General features: G+C 51.1%; 1 protein-coding gene across 2 annotated transcripts in view; it reads right to left on the reverse strand.

Moving 5' to 3' along the window:
- Positions 1-14,043, reverse strand: part of LOC120064386 (mitogen-activated protein kinase kinase kinase 20-like) — a 33,276-nt gene extending 19,233 nt beyond the window's left edge. Inside the window, exons 1-9 of one of the 2 annotated variants that reach the window (XM_039014930.1) lie at positions 13,650-14,043; positions 13,039-13,126; positions 9,231-9,332; positions 8,791-8,856; positions 8,593-8,621; positions 8,340-8,477; positions 5,460-5,546; positions 4,978-5,052; positions 2,719-2,825 (exon numbers count right to left, since the gene is read on the reverse strand). In XM_039014930.1, the coding sequence (XP_038870858.1) occupies positions 2,719-2,825; positions 4,978-5,052; positions 5,460-5,546; positions 8,340-8,477; positions 8,593-8,621; positions 8,791-8,856; positions 9,231-9,332; positions 13,039-13,126; positions 13,650-13,808 (851 nt within the window). In that variant the 5' untranslated portion in view covers positions 13,809-14,043. The remainder of the gene's footprint in view (positions 1-2,718; positions 2,826-4,977; positions 5,053-5,459; positions 5,547-8,339; positions 8,478-8,592; positions 8,622-8,790; positions 8,857-9,230; positions 9,333-13,038; positions 13,127-13,649) is intronic. The other variant, XM_039014931.1, reaches the window with a different exon arrangement.
- Between the last annotated feature and the right edge of the window lie 12,311 nt (positions 14,044-26,354).

Here is a 26,354-nt window from a genome sequence, read left to right on the forward strand (position 1 = left end):
TCTGATGAAACAAAAGTAGAACTGTTCAGCCATAATGACCATCGTTATGTTTGGAGGAAAAAGGGGAGGCTTGCAACCCGAAGAACACCATCCCAACCGTGAAGCACGGGGCTGGCAGCATTATGTTGTGGGGCTGTTTTGCTGCAGGAGGGACTGGTGCACTTCACAAAATAGATAGCATCATGAGGTATGAAAATTATGTGGATATATTGAAGCAACATCTCAAGACATCAGTCCGGAAGTTAAAGCTTGGTCGCAAATGGGTCTTCCAAATGGACAATGACCCCAAGAATACTGCCAAAGTTGTGGCAAAATGGCTTAAGGACAACAAAGTCAAGCTATTGGAGTGGCCATCACAAAGCCTGACCTCAATCCTATAGAAAACTTGTGGGCAGAACTGAAAAAGCATGTGCGAGCAAGGAGGCCTACAAACCTGACTCAGTTACACCAGCTCTGTCAGGAGGAATGGGCAAAAATTCACCCAACTTATTGTGGGAAGCTTGTGGAAGGCTACCTGAAACGTTTGACCCAAGTTAAACAATTTAACGGCAATGCTACCAAATACTAATTGAGTGTATGTAAACTTCTGACCCACTGGGTATGTGATGAAAGAAATAAAAGCTGAAATAATTAACTCGCTACTATTATTCTGACATTTCACATTCTTAAAATAAAGTGGTGATCCTAACTGACCTAAGACAGGGAATCTTTACTAAGATTAAATGTCAAGAATTGTGAAAAACTGAGTTTAAATGTATTTGGCTAAGGTGTATTTAAACTTCCGACTTCAATTGTAGATGAAGATCAGATCAAGGTTTATGACCAATTTATGCAGAAATCCAGGTAATTCCAAAGGGTTCACATACTTTTTTTTGCCACTGTATATGTGTATTAAAGTAGTCAAAAGTTTAGTATTTGGTCCCATATGCCTAGCATGCAATGATTGCATCAAGCTTGTGACTCTACAAACTTGTTGGATGCATTTCTGTTTGTTTTGGTTGTGTTTTCGATAATTTTTTTGCCCAATAGAAATGAATGGTAAATAATGTATTGTGTCATTTTGGAGTCACTTTTATTCTAAATAAGCATAGAATATGTTTCTAAACACTGCTACATTAATGTGGATGCTACCATGATTATGGATAGTCCTGAATGAATCGTGAATAATGATGAGTGAGAAAGTTACAGACGCACAGATATCATACACCCCCCCCAAATGATAAGCTCCCCTGTAATGGTGAGAGGTTAGTATGTCTTGGGGTTATGATATTTGTGTGTCTGTAACTTTCTCACTCATCATTATTTACGATTCATTCAGGACTATCCGTAATCATGGTAGCATCCACATTAATGTCAAACGTTCTCACAAAGCCATTGAGCCTTCAGTGGGACAGTGGCATATTACCTCGTAGTAGAAGCATGGATAAATACACAGCTGCTGGCCCTGGCAGACTATTACATAGTACCCAGGAGATCTGTCTGTGTGTAACCCAAACTGTGGTGGTCCAACCCAACCAGCACATAGCATCTGTCTGCACAGGGACTCCCTCCTGACCAGGGTGATGAGAAACCATAGCGCAATGCACCTGCAACACCCGTTTGCCTCTGAAGCACTACTCCACTCTTCTCCTGTTTCTTCACAATGATGATAGACAGCCTTGGAAGCTAGCTACCACCGTGCTTGATGTGCAACACATCCCTCTTTCTATCACACATGTTCTTATCGACTCTTGGTCTTGAGCGGCTCACCTGCAGGTGCATGCTTGGACATGACTTTATGAAGCGTTGTCAGTGTAGAAAAGCCCAAAGAGAGAGTAAGCAGTAGCAGCTGACACCCAGGCTGTGCTGAACATGACTAATCCTCCAGCTGCTCGTGCAGGCCAATTAAACACTTGGACTTGAAAAAGACCTTGATTATTTTATAGACCTTATGGGTATAGAGAGGAAGAATATACAGATGGGGGATTCTTTAGATATTTGATGCCTTTATGTTATCGGTGCAATTATAAATATCTATATGCACACTGCAATGTCCCTTCAGGCGTTTAGCGGCCCACAAAAGCAGCACTTGCGCATACACTGAGTGTACAAAACAGTAGGAACACCTGCTCTTTCCATTACATAGACTTACCAGGTGAATTCAGGTGAAAGTGTTGATCCCTTATTGATGTCGCTTGTTAAATCCACTTCAATCAGTGTAGATGAAGGGAAGGGGCAGGTTAAAGAAGGATTTTTAAACCTTGAGACATGGATCGTGTATGTGTGCCATTCAGAGGGTGAATGGGCAAGTCAAAATATTTAAGTGTTTTTGAACGGGGTATGGTAGTAGGTGCCAGGTGCACCAGTTTGAGTGTGTCAAGAACTGCAACGCTGCTGGGTTTTTCACACTCAACAGTTTCCCGTGTGTATCAAGAACGGTCTACCACTCAAAGGACATCCAGAAAACATGACACAACTGTGGGAAGCATTGAAGTCAGCATGGGCCAGCATCCCTTTGGAACGCTTTCGACAACTTGTAGAGTCCATGCCCAGACGAATTGAGGCTGTTCTGAGGGCAAAAGTGAGTGTAACTCATTATTAGGAAGGTATTCCTAACGTTTTGTTCACTCAGTGTAGATAGGCGTATTTGAAACACGTCTGGCATCTCCTTAGGCTCTAGCAGTGTGTTGGTCTAGAAGAGATAGGAGGACGCAGTCTGATACAGTATGATCTCAGTACCTCCATTCAGCCTTGTTGTGTAGGAAGGAGTTGCACTGTTCAGGAAGCTTGCTGTCATTGGACATGGACTCCAGGGTTGTAAGGATATGTTTGAACATTGGTCTTTCCTGCATGGAAACAAAAGCAAAAACATAGTGTGATATTCATAAGCAGACATGTAGGATATCTATTCATGACAATTCGACTGGTCTCTTGACCGTATGTGACATAAAATGAATCGTTAGTATTATCCATTGTAGTACGGACTTGTGTGCCGAGTCTGTTGTGCACAGTGGATATGTGTGGGTGTGTAGGTATGTGTGAGCATAGAATTACCTACACTACCGTTCAAAAGTTTGGGGTCACTTAGAAATGTCATTGTTTTTGAAAGAAAAGCACATTTTTTGTCCATTAAAATATAATCAAATAGATCAGAAATATAGTGTAGACATTGTTAATGTTGTAAAGGACTATTGTAGCTGGAAACGGCCAATTAAAAAAAAATGGAATATCTACATAGGCATACAGAGGCCCATTATCAGCAATCATCACTCCTGTGTTCCAATGGCACGTTGTGTTAGCTAATCCAAGTTTATCATTTTTAAAGACTAATTGATCATTAGAAAACCCTTTTGCAATTATGCTAGCACAGCTGAAAACTGTTGTTCTGATTAAAGAAGCAATAAAACTGCCCTTCTTTAGATTAGTTGAGTATCTGGAGCATCAGCATTTGTGGGTTCGATTACAGGCTCAAAATGGCCAGAAACAAAGAACTTTATTCTGAAACTCGTCAGTCTATTCTTAATCGGAGAAATTAAGGCTATTCCATGCGAGAAATTGCTAAGAAACTGAAGATCTCGTACAACGCTGTGTACTACTACCTTCTAGGCAGAGTTGCAAAGAAAAAGCCATATCTCAGACTGGCCAATAAAAATAAAATATTAAGATGGGCAAAAGAACACAGACACTGGACAGAGGAACTCTGCCTAGAAGGCCAGCATCGGGGGGCCTCCCGGGTGGCGCAGTGGTCTAGGGCACTGCAACGCAGTGCTAGCTGCGCCACCAGAGTCTCTGGGTTCGCGCCCAGGTTCTGTCGCAGCCGGCCGCGACCGGGGGGTCCGTGGGGCGACGCACAATTGGCCTAGCGTCGTCCGGGTTAGGGAGGGTTTGGCCGGTAGGGATATCCTTGTCTCATCGCGCTCCAGCGACTCCTGTGGCGGGCCGGGCGCAGTGCGCGCTAACCAAGGGGGCCAGGTGCACGGTGTTTCCTCCGACGCATTGGTGAGGCTGGCTTCCGGGTTGGAGGCGCGCTGTGTTAAGAAGCAGTGCGGCTTGGTTGGGTTGTGCTTCGGAGGACGCATGGCTTTCGACCTTCGTCTCTCCCGAGCCCGTACGGGAGTTGTAGCGATGAGACAAGATAGTAATTACTAGCGATTGGATACCACGAAAATTGGGGAGAAAAGGGGATAAAAAATAAAAAAAGAAGGCCAGCATCTCGGAGTCGCCTCTTCGTTGTTGACGTTGAGACTGGTGTTTTGCGGGTACTATTTTATGAAGCTGCCAGTTGAAGACTTGTGAGGCGTCTGTTTCTTAAACTAGACACTCTAATGTCCTCTTGCTCAGTTGTGCACTGGGGCCTCCCACTTCTTTCTATTCTGGTTAGAGCCAGTTTGCGCTGTTCTGTGAAGGGTAGTACACAGCGCTGTACGAGATCTTCAGTTTCTTAGCAATTTCTCGCATGGAATAGCCTTAATTTCTCCGATTAAGAATAGACTGACGAGTTTCAGAATAAAGTTCTTTGTTTCTGGCCATTTTGAGCCTGTAATCGAACCCACAAATGCTGATGCTCCAGATACTCAACTAGTCTAAAGAAGGCCAGTTTTATTGCTTCTTTAATCAGAACAACAGTTTTCAGCTGTGCTAACATAATTGCAAAAGGGTTTTCTAATGATCAATTAGCCTTTTAAAATAATAAACTTCGATTAGCTAACACAACGTGCCATTGGAACACAGGAGTGATGGTTGCTGATAATGGGCCTCTGTATGCCTATGTAGATATTCCATAAAAAATCTGCCGTTTCCAGATACAATAGTCATTTACAAATTAACAATGTCTACACTGTATTTCTGATCAATTTGGTGTTATTTTAATGGACAAAAAATGTGCTATTCTTTAAAAAACAAGGACATTTCTAAGTGACCCCAAACCTTTGAACGGTAGTGTGTGTCATTTAAAAGGATCTGTGTGTGAGGATGTTGGTGTGTGTGAGGATGTCGTACCTTTGGCTCAGTCACCCAACACTTCCTCATCAGCTCAGCAAAACTAGTTGGGCAGCTACTGGGAATGGTTAATCTCTGGAACAGACAGACAGGATCACAGTCACACACACACTCACTGTTCCCGTTTCCCTGAAAGGATTGCAGTAGTTTCAGCTTTCCGTTCTGAGGTCGGGATATTGGTAGAGCATTCATGTCAGGAGGCCGGTCAAATACACTGATGACTCATGTGACTGGAGACTGTGAATGCAGACATTGCACGAGTGGGATCAATTGGCTTCGGCCCATATGACGATCTCCCTACTAGCTATGCTGGTGTGTGATGACTGAAATGATTCCTGTACAGATGCACTGGCTCATTACGAAAGACTGTCAGGTATGTGTCTCTTCACAAAATCTATTAGCATAGATAAAGGAAGCTGCAGCTGTTCCTAGAAGACTGCATAATGAGTAAAAGGGACAAAACAAGCGTAGCTGTACAGTACCTCACTCTTCTCCACCACCAGCCAGGCGACTTGTAAGCCCTCCAGGCCTTTAAAGGGAATCTCCCGGGTGAGCATCTCCCACAGAACCTGACACAGGGAGAGACGTCGTGGTCAGTCAATGAGCATAACGCATCTAGCCCACAGACTGCATGGTCTGCTCAGGGTCTTCCACTGAACTGAGACACAATACAGACTAAGACTTTACATTTTCGATACCATATTAGGAGAACGGAAACCTTGCATGATATAAAATGGAGGGCTTGTTTGAAAATGCTAATTATACCCATCACTCATTTTATTATACCCATCACATCATTTATAAGACGAGTAAATATCATTGTTCACTATGTAAGTAAATCCTTGTGTAAGTGAAAGCCAGGTGATTGTGATAGAGCAGTGTGTTGACCCAGACGCGTTCCTGGCCTGAACCCAGGTCCTGCTCTGTTTGTACACTGACTGTTTATGACACTCAGGAGTCAAGCCCTTGGCTGGCTGGGTGACACAGAACGCGCCTCATATGCTCTGTCACTCCACACTTCACACCTTCTCCGTCACCACGCAGGAATGTGGCCAAGCAGTCATACACACAGGCTGGCAGATACGGTGCCTTCACAAAGCATTCTGACTTTTTCCACATTTTGCTGTGTTACAGCCTGAATTTAGAATGTATTAAATTGAGATTTTGTGTCATTGATCTACACACAACACCCCATAATATCAGATGGAATTTTGTTTGGAATTTTAGAAATGTATAAAAAATTTAAAGCTGAAATATCTTGAGCCACTAAGTATTCAACCCCTTTGTTGTGGCAAGCCTAAATAAGTTCAGGGGTAAAAATGTGGTTAACAAATCTTATAAGTTCATGGACTCATTCCATGTTTAATAAAAGTGTTTAACATGATTTTTGAATGACTACGTCATCTCTGTACCCCACACATACAACTATCTGTAAGGTCACTTAATCGAGTAGTGAATTTCAAGCACAGATTCCACCACTAAGACCAGGGAGGTTTTTCAATGCCTCACAAAGAAGGGCACCGATATCAGACGCTGAATATCCCTTTGAGCATGGTGAAATTATTCATTAGGCTTTGGATGGTGTATCAGTACACCCAGTCACTACAAAGTTACAGGCGTCCTTCCTAATTCAGTTGCCGGAGAGGAAGGACACTGTTCAGGGTTTGCACCATGAGGCCAATGGTGATATTAAGACAGTTACAGCATCCAATGGTTGTGATATGAGAAAACTGTGGATGGATCAACAACATTGTAGTTACTCCACAATACTGACCTAAATGACAGAGTGAAAAGAAGGAAGCCTGTACAGAATAAAAATATTCCAAAACATGCATCCTGTTTGCAACAATCCACTTAAAATGTGGCAAAGAAATTAACTTTTTGTCTTGAACACTAAGTGTTATGTTTGGGGTAAATCCAATACAACAATAGTCATTTACAACATTAACAATGTCTACACTATATCACTGAGTACCACTCCCCATATTGTCAAGCATAGTGGTGCCCGCGTCATGTTATGTGTATGCTTGTCATCGGCAAGGACTACTGCGTTTTTTTGTGATAAAAAGAAACGGAATACAGCTAAAAGAACAGGCAAAATCCTAGAGGAAAATCTGGTTCAGTCTGCTTTCTACCTGACACTGGGACACGAATTCACCTTTCAGCAAAATCTAAACTGGAGTTGCTTACCAAGATGACATTGATTGGTCTTGAGCGGCCTAGTTACAGTTTTGACTTAAATCGGCTTGAAAATCTATGGCAAGACTTCAAAATGGCTGTCTAGCAATGATCCACAATCAACTTGACAGAACCTGAAGAATTTTTAAAAGAATAATGGGCAAATATTGTGCCATCCAGGTGTGCAAATCTCTTAGATACTTACCCCAAAAGACTCACAGCTGTAATCACCGCCAAATGTGCTTCTACAAAGTATTGACTCAGAGGTGTAAATGAGATATTTCTGTATTTCACATGCCAACATTTCTAAAAACATGCCTTCACTTTGTCATTATGGGGTATTGTGTGTAGATGGGTGAGAAAACAATGATAAGTCAGGGGATATGAATACTTTCTGTACACACACACGCGCACAGCCATGCGTAGTAACACACACACAAACACCCACACACACACTAACATATGCCAAGGCTTCATACTCTCGCTCTACTCAGGGGTGACAGATTACATTTTCTGATGATGATAAGAATGAGGCAGAAAACATATGGAATCGCTGTTAGTACTTCTACAAAGGTCAATAATGCCACTCACGTCTACTTTTCAAGTGGATGTAATGCAGGCATGAAAATGTCATCTCTGAAAAGTCTGTTCTTTCAAGTGCTAGGTACTGTTTGATTGACAGTTTACACTCTCGACCATGAAGTTGCAACAGTGACATTACAGCTATTTCTTTCCCAAGCTGGTTCAGTCCCTAAATCTCCTCTGATGGTTTCTGTAGTTAAATTACAGTATACTATTGTAAATAAAATTCCACCTATAAGTCGATACATATGGACATCACATGCAGATTGTCTTGCAGAATCAGTTTGAGAATAAAAATAGCCCAGTCTAAGTAACTATGGACTCCCGAGTGGTGTAGCCATCTAAGGCACTGCATCTCGGTGCGACACTACAGTCCCTGGTTCGAATCCAGGGTGTATCACATCTGGCCATGATTGGGAGTCCCATTGAGCGGCGCACAATTGGCCCAGCATCATCCGGGTTTGGCTGGGGTAGGCTGTCATCGTAAATAAGAATTTGTTCTTAACTGACTTGCCTAGTTAAATAAAGGTTACACAAGTATTGTACTGACTATCCAACAGCTGATCTGTGGTCAGTGTGTGTCCTATGTGTTGGTCACTTACCACACCGTAGGAGTAGGTGTCACAGGTCTCAGACACGGGCAGGCTCTGGATGACTTCCGGGGCCATCCAGGGGAACGTGCCTACCAGGGACATGTGTGTGGTGTGGGAGTGGAACCGGGATGCCCCAAAATCACAGATCTAAACAGGGGGGGAAACAGGTGGTCCTGGGATTTAGCAAGGGTTGGGGATCAAACCGTTTTGGGTGAAGCCAGTATGCAAACGTCAGATCCCTTGCATGTGCAAACAAATGTACCTTAAGAACTTTGTCTGCCGTCACAACCACTGCAATAGAAAACATATTTTTCAGGTTAGGAGAATGTGTATTTTTAGTTCTTCTAATTCAGGTTATGTAATATTTGCCTCTAGCTATAGACATAATCAATTTGACCAGATATCTTTTGTACAGACTGAAACAGACACAGAGATCATGCAGATGGATCTGAAACCTTACCATTCCTGGACTTCAGATCCCTGTGGATAACCTTGACCGGGGCCTCTGAGTGTAAATAGTGCATGCCTAATGGAGAAATAAAGCACATTTCATCTGATTGAGATCAATGTACAACCAGCAGAGGTAAACAAGGCTGTGTTCGTCTGTGCTCTCCTCCATGCCTCCCTTTCAATGCTCATTTCTTATGCAAACTAAGGACATAGATTAATCACATTTAGGCCTACATGTTTTGACTTCACTTGTTCTCAGTGAGACCGAATTCTATAACAAATATCCCTAGAATAACAATGAGTTGGAATAGACCATAAGCGGACAAATCTGAAATATATTCTATTGCTAAGTTGGTAATGAGCTAAAACAAATGTGGAATCTCAGTGGGTGGTTTAGTTAAGTAGCATTGCCTGGTTTAAAGTAGATCCTACAATGAATCGTGACTGTACCTTTGGCAATCTCCATGGCCCAAGTCATGACCTGTCCCAAGTCCATCTCCTCACTCTCCGCACTGGACAGATAGTCATACAGGGACCCTCCACCGGCATATTCTGTGGGAAACACATACAGTACTTAGACTCCCAAATCTACACTTACATTGCACTGCACCCTTAGAGAAAAGGGTTCCAAAAGGGTTCTTCGGCTGTCCCCATAGGAGAACCCTGTTTGGTTCCAGGTAGAACCATTTTGGTTTACATGTAGAACCCTCTGTAGAAAGGGTGGAACCCAAAAGAGTTCTACCTGAAACCAAAAGGGTTCTACCTCCAACCAAAAAGGGTTCTTCAAAGGGTTATCCTATGGGGACAGCCAAAGAATCCTTCAAGGTTCTAGATGGCACCTTTTTTTCTAAGAGTGTGCAATATCAAATATATCTGTATAATTTAAACCGTATCTCGTTCAGAAATCATGAGTTAATAAAATATGTAAGACTATATGTCCTCTATTTGTGAATAGACCGTTTGGTTTATACAGTAGTTAAGAGAGAGCAGTTGAAGTCCCGTTTACAGTCCTGTCCTCTGTTCTGTCATTGACCTGTCAGAAGAGATGAGCTCATTAATCACAATGCATTGAGGAAACACTACTAACCCAGCTTAGCACCCTGAGTGTCCCTGTTCCTCGGTTCCTTCACCACATACTCTTTAACATTTAACTGCGGTGGGCTAAATCAGCGTCACACAGAGTGATTCTTGGTAGTCTTAAACAAATCTACTTTGAAACAAAAGTATACACCTCACACACATGGATATGGGCTTAAAAACAAGAAGACACCTGTACCATGTCAGATATAGACTTAAAACGTATTCCATTTTGAGTTTAAATCCCAATATTACACTTTACATACATCACAGAAGACTAAAATATAACAAAACCATTCAGCTTTAAAAAAAAAAATAATGTTGATTAATTCTGAAATTCTGAAAAATATGACTAAAATTCCGGTCACACTTTGGACATTCGACTGCTGGAAAGGGGTACTACTCTATCAACCTCACTCAAACTCACTGTTCAAACACCTGCGGCCTACGCTCTTGTGCACAGTTCTCCTGTCATTGTGATTCCAGCTGTAACTCTCCATATCCAAATGAAGTCAAGGTGTATGGCCACACAAAGTCCCCACATACTGTAAATTATTACAGACAGGTACATGGCACTGTTAATAGCATCCCTGTAAAACAATGTTGATATAATGTTCAAGAAGGATCAGGCCAATCATATTACTCAAATGAAATAGTTTTCCCAGACCAGTAGTGAAGGGAAACACACTAACAATAGAAGCATTATGTGGACTTGAATGCTTTGCTACTCAATGCAACACCTCCTTCAAAAAAAGCCTGCCAATAAACATTGTTAAATCACTGAGACACTTCAGTACCGGGGAGACAGAGAGACAGACACACAGCGTTCCAGTCGCTCCACGAACTATAAAGTGGCCTGACAAAGACAGATGGCTAAAACTGATGTTATCTGATATCAGCTAGACTAGAGGGAGTCGGATGGTCGCGCGACCAAAACGTCTACGTCACCTAATAAAATAGTGCAAACAAGAATCAACCTTGAGGGAAGGAACCAGGCCTATACTTGTCATTAATAATATTAATTGACCTGACCATATTATGCCCTATTATAAATCCAGGAAGGATGTAGGTTATTGAACTAGTCATTTACAGTGTGTGTTTTAGAAGCGAGCACCAGGACTTCCTACAGATATTTTTTTTTAAATGGTAATGTCCGATGAAGGCTGTAACTACAAAAACCAGTTCTGTGAAAATGGTTAATTGTAATGGTATTGCATGATTAGGTCCGCCTACTGGAAAACAAATACTGAGCTATCTCAATATAATATCTCTTAGATAGGCTCACTTTTTAATCATTTGGCTCTGTACTTTGTACTTTTTTACAAGACTGGCAAATTCCATAGATAATGCATCTTCCTGAACTGCTTTCATCATACAACGTTTTACTATCAGTCACAGTTTAGCCTCTCAGAGTGAGTATGAAGCATGAGTTAACTGAAAGGAATGATATAACCTGCTATGACATTAAAAAGTGAGCTTTTCTCTAGTAAATGTAGGTAGTTATTGACAAACTCTTTGCCACGTGGGTCAGCAGAGACAAATGTCTTCACCTGATAGATATTTAAGCAATAAGGCCCAAGGGGGTGTGGTATATGGCCAATATACCAAGGCTAAGGGCTGTTGTTAGGCACGACGCAAAGCGGCCATATACCACAAACCCTCGAGGTGCCTTATTGGTATTACAAACTGGTGACCAACATAATTAGAGCAGGAAAAACAAATGTTTTGTCATACCCGTGGTATACGGTCTGATATACCATGGCCTTCAGCCAATCAGAATTCAGGGTTCAAACCACCCAGTTTATAATGTTTGTTAGATAGCTGAGACAACCGTCCCTGATATATGAGCAGCCAGGGGACATTTATAACAGAGCTGATGAATGTGGAAATGGCATGGTCAGAATGGTCATTAACATTGTTTCCTTTATCTCTTGCTAATTAGATTCTGCTTTGATAAATATAGACAGCAGCTCCTTGACAACCAGCCAACCCCTTCTCTCGCACTCACATAACACTGGCCGGAGGAGGGAAATGTCAAGTCTGAGAACTCTGTGAAAGATTTCAACATTACTGCCTTGTAACCGACTATAACAGTACCGGGCTAATATATGACTGTATTTTAAGACATAAACAGAGGGAAGCAAGCAGAAACATCAAAGGAGCATCTTTTTCCATCTAGCAACGTCTCCTGATTACAAAGATATGAGGGTATTTTCCAATTCCTCAATCCATGAAGTAGCACACAACATTTATGCAATGGGATTTAGGTTTTTCCCAACTAGGACAGGAAGTTTCCATACAACAGCCTTCCATGATCTATGAAAGTAGAGCAGGAGCCGGCAGAGTAAGCGTGTGACTGTGGGTGGGTAGAATGGGAAGGAATACATGTCATAGTTAAATGTCATTTGTCTAAATCATCCTAAAAGCTGTGGTCGAACACTTCCAAAATGACCTAATTGCTTAGGTCACTGTTAAGCCAGACCGTGAGAGGAGATCACAAGCAAAAGGACAAAGACTTAAGCTTGCCCAAACAAGGAGTTATAGGGAACAAAGATAGAATCAAGTCTGAAGCATACCAGAATGTACCATAAAATGAGAGTGTAGAGCATGCTTAAAACCCCCTAAGGAAGAGATTAGGGAGGAAATAGAGTAAGTAAACTCCTAGTAGTAAAAGAAGGTAGAAAATTAAAGTCAATAGTAAATAAATATCTAGAGTGAGCAGTGAGCAGTGAGCAGTGAACAGTAAGCAGTGAGCACTGTCCTATTCCTATCAACAGCAGTGTTATTCACCACTCACTGGCTGAGAGAAGTTCATAGCTAACATCCTAATCATGGGAGCGTTCAGTCTGCCAATGACTGCCATGTGATAAGATATTCAGAACATGAGCAGGGAGAGGACTGTCACATGGCATGAACTTTAGAAACATTCAACACGAACAAAAAGCCAGCAACATGTTATCTTACTGAACCCTAAAGTCATCTACCAATACTGTTAATATAGACCACAGCACCATTCAGTTCTAAGCAAACAAAATAGCTGTGAAACAAGCATGAACAGATGGTGATTCCTGGTTTTCCATTAACACAACGGATGTAAACGTGGTCTGAAGCTGCTATGGAGATAATAGCTGTGGTTACTATTGGATGACAAACTAACACGATAAGGGTTGCATGGACTTACCAGTGACGATTCCATAGTTGGGTGCTTCAAGGATCGCCCCATAGAACTGAATGATGTTGCGATGGCTGAGTACACTGAGGATTTCAGCCTGAACAAAAAACACGGAAAACAAAAGATACAGACGGAATAACATCGTGGCAAATGTTGTTGCAAAACGAGACTGTGTTGCATTTCCATCCAAAATGAATTGGCTTGACTATGCATTATGTTAAGCTGCTGAAGATCAATGAATATCAGTGAACTATTTCTTGAAGTAAAGACTCGAAGTTATGCACACCCCGCCATAGGCCTGGAGATCAAATAGAATATGCATGAATAGGTATATCAGATGTGTTTTTTGTCTTAAGACAATGAGGCCATCACTTACACGAAATCTCCAGACTAAGAAACACTTGCTTTAATTGGTCTTAATATGATCTCTCATTTGGCAATAATCTTTCTTTAAAGCATACAGTATGTGCCAATTCTGTGCACAAAGCGAGGAGGAGCATAATGACTATGACTGATGGGTCCCAAAAGTCACCACAACCCACTAAATGGGAGCAATTAAAATGATTGCTACACCGACAATTAAAAAGTATATGAAAAGCCTCTGCAATTACGACTCCTACCTCATTTTCGATCTTGAGTAGCTTTTTCACCGCCACTTCTTTGTCCTGAGAGATCCACCTGGCTCGGTACACGCTCCCGAAGCTGCCGCCGCCGCAGTTCTCGTAGAAGTGGATGTCATCAAACTTGATTTGCACGAAGGAGGCACTAAGAGACGACATCTCATAATGACACTCAGACCCAACTCGACGTCTGTCTGTCTGTCTGCCTGTCTGGAGGACCACAGGGAAGGAGACAGTGGAGGAGGAAGAAGAAGAAGCACAGTTCACTAAAACGCTTTTTCTTCGAGAACCAATGCTCAAATCTGTCTCAGGTTTGTTCCCCAAAAAAGACCCCTGATTCCTCAAGTAAAAGTCCTGCACCGGTGGTACACTAAAAGAACAGCTGTACACTAGAGCACACCATTAGAGAGTGTGTGACTGGATGTGCAGCTAACAGTACCCCAGGGAGGCCTCTGTGCCATTGGCTATGCCTGCCCGGAGTGGCACCGTGATATCTCTAATCTCAGCCAGTGATTTACGGGACATTCAACGTGCCTGCCTGCCCCAGACCGACGTCACACAGTCACCACTACCAGTAAGCACTGAATGAGTGGCCCAGGATCCTCTGTCAGCTTGAATAAGGACTATGGCATCCCTGGCATGCATTCTCCCTCTGCTGTGATCACTTTGCACAAAATACACACGGCCAAAGCCACAGACTATTCCAGAACACTCTAGAGTGGTCTGTACATGTAAGGCTAGTGAGTTAGACACAGCAGAGCTCATAAAGGGATCGCACCCTCTAGTTTCCCATGAATCACTGCAAACTTGGAACGGCACACTATCACTACACACTTGTTTTAAAAAACAAACTCAAAGAAGGTGCTACACCTCTAATTCTATTTTCAAAGAACAGTGACTATGTTTTCCTAATGTATATCAATTGCAATGTTTAGGGAGAGCGAACACCTGACCAAAGCATCAAACTTGTGCCCACAGACAATGAGCACCTTTTGTTTTCACATAACCTAAATGCATCCTGTAAAGAAATAATCCCTACATTACAGGAAATTGTAGCTCGGCTATTGTTCATAAGTTACCCATTTACTGCTCAGCAATTATGGCTTTTAAGAGGCTCTTACTTGGACCTGAATCAGGATTGCTATCCAACCCAGCAGAAAATGCCTCCATTGTCACAGAGGGGAGTCAATGCTCTCTGTTAATGTATGGCTATTCATGCTATACTTAGCCTCACACCAATCTTCCCAGTACATGAGCAGCTCTGACATTGTCTGTTGCCACTCAAGACGCCAGGGTTGCTGGATGTTATTGGAGCACACACTCTACTTTAGGGCTCGTTTCTGCCTGTCCTCACTGGAAAGTAAACACTCCACTGCAGACATTGAAATAATGGACCAATACCCATGTGGAAATATACTCTGCAGATAGTAAAAATGTATTTGAAATAATCAAATGTATTGAATTACCTCATCTGCTTTACCCATCTATATCGTCCCTGTGATGGATGTCATTACTGTAAATATTGATATAGGTTTAACTCAGCTACATCAACAAACACTGTAAGTGTCCCATCAGGAATTCCTAACTTCAGCTCCAGAGAAGCTGCAGTGTTTAAACTCTACCATTTTGATTACGTACATAATCAAAATGACTCCAGGGATGTACAGTCAATATTTCAGCCAGGGAAAAACAGCACTAAGGATGAAACAAAACTTGATCAGCTGATGTTCAGGACAGTGATACTAAACTGATTAGGCTACCGTGTATCAACTACATTGTATTGTGGACAAAATGTTGGATGGTCAAGATTGTCCTCTTTACTCTCCTCAAACCTAAGATAATGCATTTGATTCAAGAAAAATGTAATATGCAATTTGTGGCATAAACCGCTATAATTACTAATATTACTAGCTCATACTAGTATAGATACTGGTGCACCCAAGAGGACAGAGCTTGTTACAACTACTGTGCTCTGTTTGGAGAGATCACCATATCAAGGAAAACAATGGGTGAGCTAGTGTATGGGAAGGGACCATTGCTCATTGGTGTTTATGCTGCTGCACGCACCACACCCAAAATATGTATAAGCTACCCACTGAGCAAAAACTGGTTGAAACGTTGTTTGAAGAAGAAAATGTCATGTGATGATGTTGAAACAACGTGGAACATTTATTGGATTTGCAAAAAGTCATCAACGTCAGGGAATTGTAACTTTTTTCAATGACATGGCAACATGTTTTATTGATTTCATGTTGAATTCACGTTAGTTGACGACTCAACCAAATGTAAATCAAAACTAGTTGTTGAAATGAAGTCTGTGCCCAGTGCGTAGTGCAAGGCTGGGATTCATTCCAACCTGCCATAGCAATGTTTACGCAGTGTCTTTACAATACTCATCCTGTCCCCACACACTTCTAATTCTGAAAGCTAAAGCATACGTGTGAGGGGAGTCGCTCTGGTAGTAGCTGTAGGTTTTTATACAGTACCCAAGACCAGTCTGAGTAAATTTGACCATGGGTGTCATGGCTGTCGACAAAAGAGGACCAAGGTGCAGCGTGGTAAGTGTACATTTTCTTTTAATAGTAGATGTCGCCAACAAAACAATAAACAATAGCAAAACAAACTGTGAAGCTTAAGGCAATGTGCCATCAAACAAAGTTAACTTCCCACAAAGACAGGTGGGAAAAAAGGCTACTTAAGTTTAGTTCCCAATCAGATACAACGACAGACAGCTGTCCCTGATTGAGAACCATACCCGGACAAAACATAGAAATAGAAAATCATAGAAACACAAAACATAGAATGCCCACCCCAACTCACGCCCTGACCAAACCAAAATAGAGACAGGGTCAGTCATGGTCTGGGGCGGTGTGTCACAGCATCACCGGACTGAGCTTGTTGTCATTGCAGGCAAACTCAACCCTGTGCGTTACAGGGAAGACATTCTCCTCCCTCATGTGGTACCCTTCCTGCAGGCTCATCCTAACATGACCCTCCAGCATGACAATGCCACCAGCCATACTGCTCGTTCTGTGCGTGATTTCCTGCAAGATAGGAATGTCAGTGTTCTGCCATGGCCAGCGAAGAGCCCGGATCTCAATCCCATTGAGCACATCTGGGACCTGTTGGATCGGAGGGTGAGGGCTAGGGCCATTCCCCCAAGAAATGTCTGGGAACTTGCAAGTGCCTTGGTGGAAGAGTGGGGTAACATCTCACAGCAAGAACTGGAAAATCTGGTGCAGTCCATGAGGAGGAGATGCACTGTAGTACTTAATGCAGCTGGTGGCCACACCAGATACTGACTGTTACTTTTGATTTTGACCCCCCCTTTGTTCATGGACACATTATTCCATTTCTGTTAGTCACATGTCTGTGGAAATTGTTCAGTTTATGTCTCAGTTGTTGAATCTTGTTATGTTCATACAAATATTTACACGTTAAGTTTGCTGAAAATAAACGCAGTTGACAGTGAGAGGACGTTTCTTTTTTTGCTAAGTTTATAAGGGTTACCTGGAGAAAATTGGACCTCTCTGAAATGAAAATGGATGACCCTCCCTTCAGCATATTTGAACTAAATACTCCCTAAATGCTTGGGGAAAAAAGTGACTCTCCCCTATGCCCAAAATAAAAATGAAAAGATAAAGTGAATAGCAGATAACATGCCTACCGTTTACCAGAGACTTAGATATGCAGTTTTGGAAATTGTTCTTCGTCCTGCAAGCAGTACACAATTTTGATAGCGCACAGGGCTGCGAGATAGAAGGTTGTTGGAATCCAGACCACCATGGACAAGAGTAGGGGTGGAAAGATCACCTTTATAGTAAAAACATTGCTGAATCTATCATCGTATTTACGTGTCCATGAAAATATTTTATAAACACTTTTATAAACATTTCCTACAATTCTATATAATTTTACATGGAGACCTTAGTATAATCTTTTTTATTACCACATACATTACAGCCTGAGAATGGACAGAGAAATAGGCTGTGTTCATCTTATCATATTTATCTAATGTCAAATCAGTGTGTTTTGTTTGCAAGGAAACTGTCCCTGTTTACAAATAATTAAATCTGAGGCATCATTATGAATATGAGTATGGTACCCAGGTATTTCACAACTTCTTTCTAGCATAAAGTATCGTGGACCAAAGCGCTGTTATGGTTCACTTTCTATATTCAGATCCACTTTATTTTCTTCAAAATCTAACCCTTTCCTGCAGTCGAATGACCAAAGCACCCTCTAGTGGCTGAATGGGTGGAATGTTATTAATATGTTTAGTAATTTCATGATACAAATAATAAAAAAATCAACGCTGAAAATCCGGTGTTTCTATATCAAACGGTTTTGTTATATTTCAGTCCGGGGCCCGCAGCGCCGGTCTCCAGTCCGGAGCCCGCAACGAGGGTGCCCAGTCCGGGGCCCGCAACGAGGGTGCCCAGTCCGGAGTCTCCAGCGACGTTCTCCAGTCCGGAGCCTCCAGCGATGGTCTCCAGTCCGGAGCCTCCAGCGACGGTCCCCAGTCCGGGGCCCGCAACAAGGGTGCCCAGTCCGGAGTCTCCAGCGACGGTCTCCAGTCCGGAGTCTCCAGCGACGTTCTCCAGTCCGGAGTCTCCAGCGACGTTCTCCAGTCCGGAGTCTCCAGCGACGTTCTCCAGCCCGGAGTCTCCAGCGACGTTCTCCAGTCCGGAGCCTCCAGCGACGGTCCCCAGTCCGGAGCCTCCAGCGACGGTCCCCAGTCCGGGGCCCGCAACAAGGGTGCCCAGTCCGGAGCCTCCAGCGACGGTCCCCAGTCCGGGGCCCGCAACGAGGGTGCCCAGTCCGGGGCCCGCAACGAGGGTGCCCAGTCCGGGGCCCGCAACGAGGGTGCCCAGTCCGGGGCCCGCAACAAGGGTGCCCAGTCCGGGGCCAGCTACAAGGGTCCCCAGTCCGGGGCCCACAACAAGGGTGCCCAGTCCGGGGCCCGCAACAAGGGTGCCCAGTCCGGAGTCTCCAGCGACGGTCTCCAGTCCGGAGTCTCCAGCGACGTTCTCCAGTCCGGAGTCTCCAGCGACGTTCTCCAGTCCGGAGTCTCCAGCGACGTTCTCCAGTCCGGAGCCTCCAGCGACGGTCCCCAGTCCGGAGCCTCCAGCGACGGTCCCCAGTCCGGGGCCTCCAGCGACGGTCTCCAGTCCGGAGCCTCCAGTGACGGTCTCCAGTCCAGGGCCCGCAATGAGGGTGCCCAGTCCGGGGTCCGCAACGAGGGTGCAGAGTCCGGGGCCCGCAACGAGGGTGCCCAGTCCGGAGTCTCCAGCGACGGTCTCCAGTCCGGGGCCCGCAACGAGGGTGCCCAGTCCGGGGCCCGCAACGAGGGTGCCCAGTCCGGGGCCCGCAACAAGGGTGCCCAGTCCGGGGCCAGCTACAAGGGTCCCCAGTCCGGGGCCCACAACAAGGGTCCCCAGTCCGGGGCCCGCAACAAGGGTGCCCAGTCCGGAGTCTCCAGCGACGGTCTCCAGTCCGGAGTCTCCAGCGACGTTCTCCAGTCCGGAGCCTCCAGCGACGGTCCCCAGTCCGGAGCCTCCAGCGACGGTCCCCAGTCCGGGGCCCGCAACAAGGGTGCCCAGTCCGGAGCCTCCAGCGACGGTCCCCAGTCCGGGGCCCGCAACGAGGGTGCCCAGTCCGGGGCCCGCAACGAGGGTGCCCAGTCCGGGGCCCGCAACAAGGGTGCCCAGTCCGGGGCCAGCTACAAGGGTCCCCAGTCCGGGGCCCACATCAAGGGTGCCCAGTCCGGGGCCCGCAACAAGGGTGCCCAGTCCGGAGTCTCCAGCGACGGTCTCCAGTCCGGAGTCTCCAGCGACGTTCTCCAGTCCGGAGTCTCCAGCGACGTTCTCCAGTCCGGAGTCTCCAGCGACGTTCTCCAGCCCGGAGTCTCCAGCGACGTTCTCCAGTCCGGAGCCTCCAGCGACGGTCCCCAGTCCGGAGCCTCCAGCGACGGTCCCCAGTCCGGGGCCCGCAACAAGGGTGCCCAGTCCGGAGACTCCAGCGACGGTCCCCAGTCCGGGGCCCGCAACGAGGGTGCCCAGTCCGGGGCCCGCAACGAGGGTGCCTAGTCCGGGGCCCGCAACAAGGGTGCCCAGTCCGGGGCCAGCTACAAGGGTCCCCAGTCCGGGGCCCACAACAAGGGTGCCCAGTCCGGGGCCCGCAACGAGGGTGCCCAGTCCGGGGCCCGCAACGAGGGTGCCCAGTCCGGAGTCTCCAGCAACTGTCTCCAGTCCGGAGCCTCCAGCGACGGTCTCCAGTCCGGAGCCTCCAGCGACGGTCTCCAGTCCGGAGCCTCCAGTGACGGTCTCCAGTCCAGGGCCCGCAATGAGGGTGCCCAGTCCGGGGTCCGCAACGAGGGTGCAGAGTCCGGGGCCCGCAACGAGGGTGCCCAGTCCGGAGTGTCCAGCGACGGTCTCCAGTCCGGGGCCCGCAACGAGGGTGCCCACTCCGGGGCCCGCAACGAGGGTGCCCAGTCCGGGGCCCGCAACAAGGGTGCCCAGTCCGGGGCCAGCTACAAGGGTCCCCAGTCCGGGGCCCACAACAAGGGTGCCCAGTCCGGGGCCCGCAACAAGGGTGCCCAGTCCGGAGTCTCCAGCGACGGTCTCCAGTCCGGAGTCTCCAGCGACGTTCTCCAGTCCGGAGTCTCCAGCGACGTTCTCCAGTCCGGAGTCTCCAGCGACGTTCTCCAGTCCGGAGCCTCCAGCGACGGTCCCCAGTCCGGAGCCTCCAGCGACGGTCCCCAGTCCGGGGCCCGCAACAAGGGTGCAGAGTCCGGAGCCTCCAGCGACGGTCCCCAGTCCGGGGCCCGCAACGAGGGTGCCCAGTCCGGGGCCCGCAACGAGGGTGCCTAGTCCGGGGCCCGCAACAAGGGTGCCCAGTCCGGGGCCAGCTACAAGGGTCCCCAGTCCGGGGCCCGCAACGAGGGTGCCCAGTCCGGGGCCCGCAACGAGGGTGCCCAGTCCGGAGTCTCCAGCGACTGTCTCCAGTCCGGAGCCTCCAGCGATGGTCTCCAGTCCGGAGCCTCCAGCGACGGTCTCCAGTCCGGAGCCTCCAGTGACGGTCTCCAGTCCAGGGCCCGCAATGAGGGTGCCCAGTCCGGGGTCCGCAACGAGGGTGCAGAGTCCGGGGCCCGCAACGAAGGTGCCCAGTCCGGAGTCTCCAGCGACGGTCTCCAGTCCGGAGTCTCCAGCGACGGTCTCCAGTCCGGAGCCTCCAGCGACGGTCTCCAGTCCGGAGCCTCCAGTGACGGTGCCCAGTCCGGGCCCCGCAACGAGGGTGCCCAGTCCAGAGTCTCCAGTGACGGTCTCCAGTCCGGAGCCTCCAGCGACAGTCTCCAGTCCGGAGCCTCCAGCGACGGTCTCCAGTCCAGGGCCCGCAATGAGGGTGCCCAGTCCGGGGTCCGCAACGAGGGTGCAGAGTCCGGGGCCCGCAACGAGGGTGCCCAGTCCGGAGTCTCCAGCGACGGTCTCCAGTCCGGAGCCTCCAGGGACGGTCTCCAGTCCGGGGGCCTCCAGTGACGGTGCCCAGTCCGGGGCCCGCAACGAGGGTGCTCAGTCCGGGGCCCGCCAAGAGGGTGCCCAGTCCGGGGCCCGCAACGAGGGTGCCCAGTCCAGAGTCTCCAGCGACGGTCTCCAGTCCGGAGTCTCCAGCGACGTTCTCCAGTCCGGAGTCTCCAGCGACGTTCTCTAGTCCGGAGCCTCCAGCGACGGTCCCCAGTCCGGAGCCTCCAGCGACGGTCCCCAGTCCGGGGCCCGCAACAAGGGTGCCCAGTCCGGAGCCTCCAGCGACGGTCCCCAGTCCGGGGCCCGCAACGAGGGTGCCCAGTCCGGGGCCCGCAACGAGGGTGCCCAGTCCGGGGCCCGCAACAAGGGTGCCCAGTCCGGGGCCAGCTACAAGGGTCCCCAGTCCGGGGCCCACAACAAGGGTGCCCAGTCCGGGGCCCGCAACGAGGGTGCCCAGTCCGGGGCCCGCAACGAGGGTGCCCAGTCCGGAGTCTCCAGCGACTGTCTCCAGTCCGGAGCCTCCAGCGACGGTCTCCAGTCCGGAGCCTCCAGCGACGGTCTCCAGTCCGGAGCCTCCAGCGACGGTCTCCAGTCCAGGGCCCGCAATGAGGGTGCCCAGTCCGGGGTCCGCAACGAGGGTGCAGAGTCCGGGGCCCGCAACGAGGGTGCCCAGTCCGGAGTCTCCAGCGACGGTCTCCAGTCCGGAGCCTCCAGCGACGGTCTCCAGTCCGGAGCCTCCAGCGACGGTCTCCAGTCCGGAGCCTCCAGTGACGGTGCCCAGTCCGGGGCCCGCAACGAGGGTGCCCAGTCCAGAGTCTCCAGTGACGGTCTCCAGTCCGGAGCCTCCAGCGACAGTCTCCAGTCCGGAGCCTCCAGCGACGGTCTCCAGTCCAGGGCCCGCAATGAGGGTGCCCAGTCCGTGGTCCGCAACGAGGGTGCAGAGTCCGGGGCCCGCAACGAGGGTGCCCAGTCCGGAGTCTCCAGCGACGGTCTCCAGTCCGGAGCCTCCAGCGACGGTCTCCAGTCCGGAGCCTCCAGTGACGGTGCCCAGTCCGGGGCCCGCAACGAGGGTGCAGAGTCCGGGGCCCGCAACGAGGGTGCCCAGTCCGGAGTCTCCAGCGACGGTCTCCAGTCCGGAGCCTCCAGCGACGGTCTCCAGTCCGGAGCCTCCAGTGACGGTGCCCAGTCCGGGGCCCGCAACGAGGGTGCTCAGTCCGGGGCCCGCCAAGAGGGTGCCCAGTCCGGGGCCCGCAACGAGGGTGCCCAGTCCAGAGTCTCCAGCGACGGTCTCCAGTCCGGAGTCTCCAGCGACGTTCTCCAGTCCGGAGTCTCCAGCGACGTTCTCCAGTCCGGAGTCTCCAGCGACGTTCTCCAGCCCGGAGTCTCCAGCGACGTTCTCCAGTCCGGAGCCTCCAGCGACGGTCCCCAGTCCGGAGCCTCCAGCGACGGTCCCCAGTCCGGGGCCCGCAACAAGGGTGCCCAGTCCGGAGCCTCCAGCGACGGTCCCCAGTCCGGGGCCCGCAACGAGGGTGCCCAGTCCGGGGCCCGCAACGAGGGTGCCCAGTCCGGGGCCCGCAACAAGGGTGCCCAGTCCGGGGCCAGCTACAAGGGTCCCCAGTCCGGGGCCCACAACAAGGGTGCCCAGTCCGGGGCCCGCAACGAGGGTGCCCAGTCCGGGGCCCGCAACGAGGGTGCCCAGTCCGGAGTCTCCAGCGACTGTCTCCAGTCCGGAGCCTCCAGCGACGGTCTCCAGTCCGGAGCCTCCAGCGACGGTCTCCAGTCCGGAGCCTCCAGCGACGGTCTCCAGTCCAGGGCCCGCAATGAGGGTGCCCAGTCCGGGGTCCGCAACGAGGGTGCAGAGTCCGGGGCCCGCAACGAGGGTGCCCAGTCCGGAGTGTCCAGCGACGGTCTCCAGTCCGGAGTCTCCAGCGACGGTCTCCAGTCCGGAGCCTCCAGCGACGGTCTCCAGTCCGGAGCCTCCAGTGACGGTGCCCAGTCCGGGGCCCGCAACGAGGGTGCCCAGTCCAGAGTCTCCAGTGACGGTCTCCAGTCCGGAGCCTCCAGCGACAGTCTCCAGTCCGGAGCCTCCAGCGACGGTCTCCAGTCCAGGGCCCGCAATGAGGGTGCCCAGTCCGGGGTCCGCAACGAGGGTGCAGAGTCCGGGGCCCGCAACGAGGGTGCCCAGTCCGGAGTCTCCAGCGACGGTCTCCAGTCCGGAGCCTCCAGCGACGGTCTCCAGTCCGGAGCCTCCAGCGACGGTCTCCAGTCCGGAGCCTCCAGTGACGGTGCCCAGTCCGGGGCCCGCAACGAGGGTGCAGAGTCCGGGGCCCGCAACGAGGGTGCCCAGTCCGGAGTCTCCAGCGACGGTCTCCAGTCCGGTGCCTCCAGCGACGGTCTCCAGTCCGGAGCCTCCAGTGACGGTGCCCAGTCTGGGGCCCGCAACGAGGGTGCTCAGTCCGGGGCCCGCCAAGAGGGTGCCCAGTCCGGGGCCCGCAACGAGGGTGCCCAGTCCAGAGTCTCCAGCGACGGTCTCCAGTCCGGAGTCTCCAGCGACGTTCTCCAGTCCGGAGTCTCCAGCGACGTTCTCCAGTCCGGAGTCTCCAGCGACGTTCTCCAGCCCGGAGTCTCCAGCGACGTTCTCCAGTCCGGAGCCTCCAGCGACGGTCCCCAGTCCGGAACCTCCAGCGACGGTCCCCAGTCCGGGGCCCGCAACAAGGGTGCCCAGTCCGGAGCCTCCAGCGACGGTCCCCAGTCCGGGGCCCGCAACGAGGGTGCCCAGTCCGGGGCCCGCAACGAGGGTGCCCAGTCCGGGGCCAGCTACAAGGGTCCCCAGTCCGGGGCCCGCAACGAGGGTGCCCAGTCCGGGGCCCGCAACGAGGGTGCCCAGTCCGGAGTCTCCAGCGACTGTCTCCAGTCCGGAGCCTCCAGCGACGGTCTCCAGTCCGGAGCCTCCAGCGACGGTCTCCAGTCCGGAGCCTCCAGTGACGGTGCCCAGTCCGGGGCCCGCAACGAGGGTGCTCAGTCCGGGGCCCGCCAAGAGGGTGCCCAGTCCGGGGCCCGCAACGAGGGTGCCCAGTCCAGAGTCTCCAGCGACGGTCTCCAGTCCGGAGTCTCCAGCGACGTTCTCCAGTCCGGAGTCTCCAGCGACGTTCTCCAGTCCGGAGTCTCCAGCGACGTTCTCCAGCCCGGAGTCTCCAGCGACGTTCTCCAGTCCGGAGCCTCCAGCGACGGTCCCCAGTCCGGAGCCTCCAGCGACGGTCCCCAGTCCGGGGCCCGCAACAAGGGTGCCCAGTCCGGAGCCTCCAGCGACGGTCCCCAGTCCGGGGCCCGCAACGAGGGTGCCCAGTCCGGGGCCCGCAACGAGGGTGCCCAGTCCGGGGCCCGCAACAAGGGTGCCCAGTCCGGGGCCAGCTACAAGGGTCCCCAGTCCGGGGCCCACAACAAGGGTGCCCAGTCCGGGGCCCGCAACGAGGGTGCCCAGTCCGGGGCCCGCAACGAGGGTGCCCAGTCCGGAGTCTCCAGCGACTGTCTCCAGTCCGGAGCCTCCAGCGACGGTCTCCAGTCCGGAGCCTCCAGCGACGGTCTCCAGTCCGGAGCCTCCAGCGACGGTCTCCAGTCCAGGGCCCGCAATGAGGGTGCCCAGTCCGGGGTCCGCAACGAGGGTGCAGAGTCCGGGGCCCGCAACGAGGGTGCCCAGTCCGGAGTGTCCAGCGACGGTCTCCAGTCCGGAGTCTCCAGCGACGGTCTCCAGTCCGGAGCCTCCAGCGACGGTCTCCAGTCCGGAGCCTCCAGTGACGGTGCCCAGTCCGGGGCCCGCAACGAGGGTGCCCAGTCCAGAGTCTCCAGTGACGGTCTCCAGTCCGGAGCCTCCAGCGACAGTCTCCAGTCCGGAGCCTCCAGCGACGGTCTCCAGTCCAGGGCCCGCAATGAGGGTGCCCAGTCCGGGGTCCGCAACGAGGGTGCAGAGTCCGGGGCCCGCAACGAGGGTGCCCAGTCCGGAGTCTCCAGCGACGGTCTCCAGTCCGGAGCCTCCAGCGACGGTCTCCAGTCCGGAGCCTCCAGCGACGGTCTCCAGTCCGGAGCCTCCAGTGACGGTGCCCAGTCCGGGGCCCGCAACGAGGGTGCAGAGTCCGGGGCCCGCAACGAGGGTGCCCAGTCCGGAGTCTCCAGCGACGGTCTCCAGTCCGGAGCCTCCAGCGACGGTCTCCAGTCCGGAGCCTCCAGTGACGGTGCCCAGTCTGGGGCCCGCAACGAGGGTGCTCAGTCCGGGGCCCGCCAAGAGGGTGCCCAGTCCGGGGCCCGCAACGAGGGTGCCCAGTCCAGAGTCTCCAGCGACGGTCTCCAGTCCGGAGTCTCCAGCGACGTTCTCCAGTCCGGAGTCTCCAGCGACGTTCTCCAGTCCGGAGTCTCCAGCGACGTTCTCCAGCCCGGAGTCTCCAGCGACGTTCTCCAGTCCGGAGCCTCCAGCGACGGTCCCCAGTCCGGAACCTCCAGCGACGGTCCCCAGTCCGGGGCCCGCAACAAGGGTGCCCAGTCCGGAGCCTCCAGCGACGGTCCCCAGTCCGGGGCCCGCAACGAGGGTGCCCAGTCCGGGGCCCGCAACGAGGGTGCCCAGTCCGGGGCCAGCTACAAGGGTCCCCAGTCCGGGGCCCACAACAAGGGTGCCCAGTCCGGGGCCCGCAACGAGGGTGCCCAGTCCGGGGCCCGCAACGAGGGTGCCCAGTCCGGAGTCTCCAGCGACTGTCTCCAGTCCGGAGCCTCCAGCGACGGTCTCCAGTCCGGAGCCTCCAGCGACGGTCTCCAGTCCGGAGCCTCCAGCGACGGTCTCCAGTCCAGGGCCCGCAATGAGGGTGCCCAGTCCGGGGTCCGCAACGAGGGTGCAGAGTCCGGGGCCCGCAACGAGGGTGCCCAGTCCGGAGTCTCCAGCGACGGTCTCCAGTCCGGAGTCTCCAGCGACGGTCTCCAGTCCGGAGCCTCCAGCGACGGTCTCCAGTCCGGAGCCTCCAGTGACGGTGCCCAGTCCGGGGCCCGCAACGAGGGTGCCCAGTCCAGAGTCTCCAGTGACGGTCTCCAGTCCGGAGCCTCCAGCGACAGTCTCCAGTCCGGAGCCTCCAGCGACGGTCTCCAGTCCAGGGCCCGCAATGAGGGTGCCCAGTCCGGGGTCCGCAACGAGGGTGCAGAG

This window comes from Salvelinus namaycush, chromosome 19 (assembly GCF_016432855.1).
Source record: "Salvelinus namaycush isolate Seneca chromosome 19, SaNama_1.0, whole genome shotgun sequence".
NCBI classification, from domain to species: Eukaryota; Metazoa; Chordata; class Actinopteri; order Salmoniformes; family Salmonidae; genus Salvelinus; species Salvelinus namaycush.